The 8,570-nt window shown below is 34.0% G+C and overlaps 3 protein-coding genes across 3 annotated transcripts in view; all 3 read left to right on the top strand.

Annotated features, from left to right (window-relative positions):
- Positions 1-842, top strand: part of LOC108575948 (protein artemis-like) — a 1,182-nt gene extending 340 nt beyond the window's left edge. Inside the window, exon 2 of the mRNA XM_017938889.1 lies at positions 9-842. Within this exon, the coding sequence (XP_017794378.1) occupies positions 9-842 (834 nt within the window). The remainder of the gene's footprint in view (positions 1-8) is intronic.
- LOC108575955 (DNA ligase 1-like) overlaps positions 1-5,505 on the top strand; it is a 6,337-nt gene extending 832 nt beyond the window's left edge. Inside the window, exons 2-9 of the mRNA XM_017938895.1 lie at positions 1,028-1,162; positions 1,928-2,446; positions 3,878-3,976; positions 4,148-4,223; positions 4,299-4,537; positions 4,863-4,932; positions 5,003-5,128; positions 5,208-5,505. Coding sequence (XP_017794384.1) covers positions 1,070-1,162; positions 1,928-2,446; positions 3,878-3,976; positions 4,148-4,223; positions 4,299-4,537; positions 4,863-4,932; positions 5,003-5,128; positions 5,208-5,362 — 1,377 coding nt within the window. The 5' untranslated portion in view covers positions 1,028-1,069 and the 3' untranslated portion in view covers positions 5,363-5,505. The remainder of the gene's footprint in view (positions 1-1,027; positions 1,163-1,927; positions 2,447-3,877; positions 3,977-4,147; positions 4,224-4,298; positions 4,538-4,862; positions 4,933-5,002; positions 5,129-5,207) is intronic.
- Positions 5,506-5,972: 467 nt separating this feature from the next.
- On the top strand, positions 5,973-6,708 carry LOC108575966 (splicing factor 3B subunit 6-like protein). Its single transcript, XM_017938904.1, has 3 exons — positions 5,973-6,109; positions 6,214-6,332; positions 6,443-6,708. Exons 1-3 carry the CDS (start codon positions 6,077-6,079, stop codon positions 6,666-6,668), a joined length of 378 nt encoding a protein of 125 aa, XP_017794393.1. The 5' UTR covers positions 5,973-6,076; the 3' UTR covers positions 6,669-6,708.
- Positions 6,709-8,570: the final 1,862 nt, after the last annotated feature.

The following is an 8,570-nucleotide window of genomic DNA, read 5'->3' as shown; positions in this document are numbered from 1 at the left end:
CTGTAATGTTTATCTTTGAAAGGAATAATTTATCAATATTATATACTGGTGATTTTCGCATTAATCCACTGGACTTTCCTAAGTTGAAAGGTTTACATTATTATGAAGATTCTAAATTGATACCTAGAACATTTACTAAAATCTATTTAGACACAACATTTTTAAGTAACGATTTTCCTTCCTTTCCTACTAGGCAAGAAAGCATGGTTAAAATATGTGAAATCACAAAAGAATGGTTAGGTAGAGACCCAAGGAATGTTGTTATTCTGGAATGTTCTGCTACATATGGTTCTGAATTTCTCTTTGTAGAACTCTCAAAAATGATGAATGTGAAAATTCATGTAAAACATAATGTGTATGAGAGTTATTGTTGTATTACACAATTGTCTTGTTATGTCACAAATGACCCATATAGTACTCCCATTCATGCCTGCAAGAGAAAAATATCTTCGTCAGGTTTGCATTGTAGAAGTGATGTAAGCAATGCAAATATCATGACTATCATTCCATCTGTGATGAAATGGAAAAAAAGGGATACTAGTGTAGTAGGAGAATGGGACAAAATTAAAGAAAGAACTTTCAATGTATGCTATTCCACACATTCCTCTTTTAATGAACTCAAAGCTTTTATTCAATATTTTAATACATTAGATATATATCCATGTGTAGTGAAAACAGAAGAAGAAAAAGAAGTTTATCGTTTATTAGATTCTATAAAAAAGATATCAGATGAACAGGTAGCAGTTAAAGAAACATATGAATTAAAACTTCCTAATCGTAAAGTATTAAATAAAATTCCATTAAAATCTGAATATTTTAGCAGTGATGATGATAGTTTTTGATGTTAATTACCTAATAGGTTGTTGATTATTTATATATATTGTTATATAATGAATTTTATTATTATATTATTCTTAAGTTATAAATATACCATATTTCGTTGTATAAATAATAAGATTGAACTATTATATTTTTAATATGAAAGTATTTGAAAATATTTTGAGGTCTATAAAATTTCATGTTGCAGATATTTTCTTGCATCTTTACTGTTGAATAAATCATCAAAACCATGGAGAAATCAGCCTTGGCACAAGAGAAGGTATGGTTTGACAAGCCATCCTATGACAAAGCAGAACGTCTATATTTTGAAAGAATGGCCAAGGTAAGTATCTTTATCAGTGAATTGTGTATTAATGTTATTGGATATAAAACTGATTGCCAACAGGGGTAGGATAAATGTTTCTAAACATACAAACTATTGAATAATAAGGACTTTCAGTTTTGTTCATTTTCATTATTATGATATTAAAGCAGATTTTTATTTAAAAAAATTATAATGCTTAAAAGTATGTTTACAAACAAAAATAATTTTAAACCTATTATTGTCAACCCCAACATCCACAACTAATGTTTGCCTTTTTGTTGTGCCTTGTATTTTTTTCTTTGTATTAACAAAAACTAACATCTCTAACACACACTTCAGGGAATATCTGGTGATAGGGAAAACTTTGTCTGCTTGTAATTTCATGAGGTGTTGGGAATTTTATTTTTTATTTAAAAACTTAATTCCCATTTATAGTTGTGTGTTCAAATGAATCATCTAATCTTGTATTTCTTTTTTAACACAAAGCTCTTGCGATAAGTATAATTGATAATATTAAAATAAGAACATAAGATTAGCAAAATGTAATTTCCTATTTGTTTATGTTTATAGTTACAGTGTATTGTTTTATACAGTTACATATTCAACGAGTTAAAAAATGCATGACTTTTTTAACTGAAGTATTTATTTTTTGTGCAGTTCTGTTCTGTGGTAATAATATAAATTATATTAAGCATGTAACAGACATGCTTCATTTAGTTTCTGTTTTACACATTACTTGCAAGACATGAGTTCTTACTTGCATAGCTTGTAACATGTTTTAAGGTGGTGTCTCATAAGATTATGGAAAGCTGCTCGCTTAAATCTGAAGTTTCTGTAATTAATAACTGTCAGGATAATATCATCTTAAATAGTAACACTTTGCCTAAATCAAAGTCTGAGAAATCAAAAGACAATAAGCTATTGATTTCTGAAAATATTTCAAATGATCTAAATAATACTAAGTGTCAAATAAAAACATCAAAAGCAAATAATAAAGTAGAGGATGAAGTGAATATACAAAAGAAAGAGAATGTAGAAGAAAAACAAAAGTCTGATAATGCCAAAAATGATCTAAAAGAGAAAGAGAAAGAGAAGGAGAAGGAGAAGGAGAAGGAGAAGGAGAAAGAAAAAGAGACTAATCCTTCAAATGATGTATCCAAAAAGTATAATATAAAAGAAGTAAAAGAGAAAAAGAATAAAGCAGATACCAGACATAGAAATAGAAAAGGAAAGAATGAGACTAAAGAAGTAAAAGAAAATGGTACACCATTAATAAGGAATAAGCAGCAATTACCTATTCAGGTATATACTGTAATGCATATGTTATTTAACGTTTTGTGTGCATCAGTGCAATATTTATAGAATTTTATTTAGTTCATTGTAATGTATTTTTCATTACCTAGGTTACCACAAAAGTATTGCATAAAATACAATCAAAATATTTATTAATTTATAAATGGCATTATTTTATTCTTTTTACAAATATTTTATTTATCAATCACAAATTTATATTACTGTTTGATTCTTAGATTCAATAGTTACTGAGTGAACACCAGGAACAAATAATGTACATATTTATCCTGCTTTAATTTAACATCATGCATGCTTTTTCTATGTGCAAAGGGGTTGCAGTGCATGTTTGTTTCTGGTCAGACACAATTTCTATTGTGATCCTGAGTTTATTAACATGTTTGTATACAGGATGGTCCATGCAACTGTTACATGTTATAACTCTGTTACCAGTACAGTTACAGAAAAATGTCATAGGAGGAAGGTGAATGATTCAAAGAGCACTATATCTTTAGGACCATGTTTTTTTTAGAAGTGCAATGGTGCATGTGCAATCAACAATTGCAATATTTTTTTTAATGGAAATGCATACTTCTTTTTATACGGATAGATTCCTCTCGTCATTCTGTGTAAAAAAGTATTGAGGTATAATGGTAGAAAAATGATTAGTTATCGAGATATTTTGAAAAATTGTTTTTATCAAGGAAGACGTTCGAACGCTCCTCCATTACACTGTACACATTTCATACAACGTTTTTCAATTATTTTCATTACTTCTCTACGTACCTTAATATTTCGGTCCACCCCGCTCACCCGATTTAAGTCCCCTGGACTTACAAATATCTCGATAACTAATCATTTTTCCATCATTATACCTCAATACTTTTTTACGCAGAATGACGAGAGGAATTTATCCGTGTAAAAAGAAGTATGCATTTCTATTAAAAAGGATAATGCAATTGCTGATTACACTTCTAAAAAAAACATGGTCCTACAGATGTAGTGCTCTTTGAACAATTCACTTTCCTCCTTTGACATTTTTCTGTAAATGTACTGGTAACAGAGTTATAACATATAACAGTTGGGTGGACCCTGTATAGTGATGACAAATATTTTTTTTTATTTTAACCCTTTAACTTGTAGCAGACAGATTGTTATGCTTGTTATTTATTCACTTTTTGTACATTCAAAATGTCTATCTCCACTGATATTCTTTCTTTTTTTTTAAATAGACGAACTTGTATTGAATATTTATAGTTGTAGAATGCAAATAAGTTTTTTAGTACAAATTGTATTATGTTTCTAATATTTTATTTAAAAGCATTAGAATTTTATTATTTTATTTTCGATAACAATAATTATAATTCCTAGTGGAGGTATGACATTGAATTGTTTGCAACAATCAGTTTAGTCTGAGTTGATCTTTAATATTGGTGGATACAGGGAAATCAACAAACCACTAGTCCAATTCTATCTGCTGGTGGAAGTTTAGCCAATGAGGTCGCCAAGGCTCGTCAACATATTAAACAGTCTTTACAGTGTGTGAGTACTGCACTCTTTGCGCACCCTTATATAACAAATTCTAAAACCTGCTTACTAATATAATATCCAACATTAATATAAATCTATGGGTATAGAATTTAATTATTTAATAATAATTCATTGCTTTTCTTAAATTGTAACTTTGAAATGCATTTCAATTTTATTTTACAGATGGATGATATTGCAGCTGTTGCTGGTCTTACAACTCCAAATGACAACAAAAAAGATTCTGTAGATCCTAATAGTCGTGAGTATCATAATGATTTTGTTAAATCAGTTTGTCATATAGGGAATTCACTATATTCTAACTTTTCATCAACAGTCTTCCAAGGACTGAAGAATGCTGTTGAAAAATTGGAGGAACGTGTCAGAGCACTTGAAGATAAGATTCACCCTCTTTTATCTGTTGCACCAATAGCAATTTGTCCTGCTAAACCTGAACCAGCTTGTCCTGTTAAACTTGAATCAGCTTGTCCTGTTAAACTTGAACCAGCTTCAAAACCAGCACATGAAAAAGCTAATGATGAGGAGGATGTTGATTTCTTTGGTTCAGATTCAGAGGCAAGTGGGCAGAAATAGTGGAAGACACTAAAGCAGTTAATCCCCTTTCCCTCTATTTACATAATATTTAAAGACATTTCTGCACGATACTTATACAGTTATTACACTTTACACGTGTTTCCAAATAGGATGCAAAAGTAATACGTTTATGATACATTTACGAAGTATATAGTACACCAGATATTCCCAGAATACAAATACATTCAGCTATAGTTTTCTATTTATCATACAAGTTCAACACGAACACTATCGTACAATAACTGAAATTTAATTGCTGCTTATTTACGATCTGTACTGTAAATTGTTTAAATAATTGACTTACTAGGGAGAAGATGCAGAAGCTGCAAAAGTTAGGGGAGAAAGATTGGCTGCATATGCCGCAAAGAAAGCTAAAAGTAAGTCACGTAGTACGGAATTCATACTTCAAACATAACTGTGCTATGTTTATATAATAAAAATTTACAGAACCAGCCCCGATTGCCAAGTCAAATATAATATTGGATGTGAAACCGTGGGATGACGAAACAGACATGAAAGCTATGGAGGAGGAAGTACGAAAGATCGAGATCGATGGTCTTTTATGGGGAGCATGTAAGTTATCAATGCAAATTGCTGTAATTAATTTGCTACATCATTTGAGTTGAAAACGAAAATATTTGTTCCTTTGTAGCAAAACTTGTTCCACTTGCTTTTGGAATTCACAAACTTCAGATTTCCTGTGTCGTAGAAGACGATAAAGTTTCTGTGGATTGGCTTACAGAAAAGATTCAGGAAATTGAGGATTATGTACAAAGCGTAGATATTGCAGCTTTTAATAAAGTATAAAATATTAACGAAGCTTCCTTCGTAGAAAAGTGACGGTTCTAATTGCAATCAGGCATTGGTCTGTTGTGCCATCTCTTCATTCCACTAGCAATATCTATTTCAATAAATACATTACATACGCGTTCTATATTAATCGCGACTGCCCAGAAATCAGAAATCTAGCTATTGTACTCCAATTTTAATATTCGGTGTGTCAATTCATCAAGATATTTCTAAAAGGTACTCATCAAAGTATAAAAATACTCATTAAATTTTTAAACTGTGGTTGTAATGTCAATATATTCTTTATAAAAAAGGAAAAATGTAAACCGTAAATGTTTGAATGTAATGTATAATCTATATAAACTTGTAATGTCAAATAAGTATATTTGATTTGCTATCCAAAACGGGATCGATTACTAATGATATTGCGAGTATATAATGCCAATTACTAGTATCATTTTTAATTGTTTGTTTCAAAGCATTGTTATTATGAATAAAAATTACAAACATAGTTCTTTATTTTTTTTAGTCCCTTAGAATTTTTCCCTTTCCTTAAAGTATATTGCCAAATAATGAGAAAATTATCACAGTGCTGCTCTCTGGTAGCATAAATAGCGTATAAATCACAATCCCAACGACTTGTACTGTTTTGACATTATAAAGAGACGTATTGTGTTTAATTTCTGGGTATTTATTTTTTGTACTGAGTAAATAAATAATTGTGGTCCCAAGATGACTATGGCTATGTTGCAACGAAGAGCTAACGTAAGTACAAGTATTGACATGTAAAATCTCCACTCTGTGAATACTGTCAACCTAACCTATATTTTTTGTTTGTTATTGTACAAAAATATAACTTTTCCTCGTAGGTAAGGCTACCTCCAGAAGTAAACAGGGTGTTATACATAAGAAATTTGCCATATAAAATTACGGCTGAAGAAATGTACGATATTTTTGGCAAATATGGCGCTATTAGACAAATTAGAGTGTAAGTACTTATATATGAATTAAATTTTATGCATACTTATTAACAATTATATTTCTTTAAATATGTATTGTAGAAACATTTTTAAGGGTAATGGATTTTATATTTTTTAGAGGTAACACTGCCGAAACTAGAGGAACAGCTTTTGTTGTTTATGAGGATATATTCGATGCAAAGAATGCGTGTGATCATTTGAGTGGCTTTAATGTTTGCAACAGATACTTAGTGGTTTTATATTATCAAAGCAACAAAGCATTTAAACGGGTTGATGTAGATAAGAAGATGGAAGAGATAGATAAGTTGAAGACAAAATATAACCTCAACGAGGAAAAGAAATAATGACACAATTCTCTTAGTTTAATTAACATACAGAGACAGTCCCCAGTTTGTGATATGAATTTTTTTTAATTGGAAGATACTTCTTGAAGTTTCGTCATTGTAAAATAGATATATCCGCGTTGTAGATATACAACATACATAACTTTAAATAAATAATCATATTTGCTATATTTATTCATTTTAATTTTACGCATAATAATTTAACACAACTACAGAGGTTCACTGGCCTGCGGTAAGTAACGAGTAAATATTTTCGTGTGGAACGCGATCGTGTCTCACTCCCCTCCCAAGAAGATATAAAAACCGGGGTGAAAAAATGTCGACGCATTAAGGCTGCAATTAATACAACTTTCACAGTCAGCGGTGGAGTGGCATTCCGCCATTTCCATATACCTCGGATGATAGCTATAACTTCAATTAAAACTCTTCACTGAAAGATACTCGTGCGTTGAGTGACTATTGTGAGAATTTTCGAGGAAAATCATGAATTCTCATAGAGAAGGATTGCGAGAGATCGAATGCTTCGATCGATAACGCCTATACGGTGGAGGCGTGACCTCCGCCAAGGTAAGCCAAAAAGATGTACCTGTTAGTAGGGTGCAGTACGCGCGTGTCACGTGTAATTTAATCGGTCGACTCATCTTGTCGACACTGGCGTTTTGTAATGCGAGCTCGAGAGGGTTACGTTTACTTGTCGAGACACTCGATACTGGATGCTGGTAGAAAACGCGCGCTACGGCGCGGCGTACACCGCAAACGCACACATACGAAGCACGCGTGCGCACACGCACGTAACTCACACACGTAGCCAGTTCAGCGGCCAGCCGGCCAGGACATTCGATTTCAGTCGAAAGCGAAAACCCGCTTAGCCCGTTTAGTCGTGTTGTCGCGCCGCGACGTTTTATAGTGCGGCATTCTTATGGGTGCTCCCCATTTATTCCTCGGCTTCAGCCCGTCATATTTCGCCCGGTCGGAACGTTCGAGGTACTACCACGGGGCTTGGTCAAATGTCGTTCGACTGCTGTGGTAGCGGCGAAGTCGCCGGCGAGACGTTCGTGAACGTCCTTGAGAACGTGTCACGTATTCCGCGAGCAATCTACGACAGTTTCTTCCACGACGTCGGACATTTCGTGTACGGCTGTTGTTCCCTCGGGCTGTTTTTCCTCGTTGCTGTTCTCCTATTAACAGTCTTGCTTACGGTAGGCCGTGTTCATGTCACGCCGCCTAGAGGTATCAGACTTGAAGAGTAGCGCGATCTTACGGAGCACGCGGGAGACTATTTTTGTTTTGCTGCTTAATCGCCCGGTGTAAATAAGTGCGGTTTCCGAGCGATCGAATGCAACACACCGAGAAACTTACCGGGGAGTGCGGTATATGTACGTTCTACGCAATTTACTTTCGCCGTATCGCGTGTCTTGACACGATGTAAACAGTTCGGAGGAAGGAATGGCGTCGGTCTGACGGGGGTATCTCGCGTCAAGGTGCCTCTGGGTATTTATCGTATTTGGCTGATGCGATTAGGTTTGTCACGGCTCGTTTCGTCGACACATCGTACTTTATTTGGTTACTACGGTGGAGTGCGGTGTCGAACAACGCGTAACTATGGTGTGTCGTCTGCTAACGTTGCTGACACAAACGTCGCTCGAGAGAAACAACGGCGTTGCGTGGAGGAGGAATGAATGAACGGGAAGAGGACGATCGAGGCGTGGCGGGAGGGGATGCGACGACCGTCGTGTTGTGACGGCCTGCTGCCTGTTTGCCGATTTGTATCGAGGTGAGAGTCGTGTACACATATAGATGTGTGTATGTATGCCTCGTGTATGTTTATTCACGCGATCAACTGTGTCCACTGTTGTCACTATCGTCGTACACTTTGCGTACACACAACGACGTTATTTATGC

This window comes from Habropoda laboriosa, unplaced genomic scaffold (genome assembly GCF_001263275.1).
Source record: "Habropoda laboriosa isolate 0110345459 unplaced genomic scaffold, ASM126327v1 scaffold300, whole genome shotgun sequence".
Taxonomy (NCBI): domain Eukaryota; kingdom Metazoa; phylum Arthropoda; class Insecta; order Hymenoptera; family Apidae; genus Habropoda; species Habropoda laboriosa.
The sequence above is the reverse complement of the archived record's forward strand: the minus strand, read 5'-3'. Positions and strand labels throughout refer to the sequence as shown.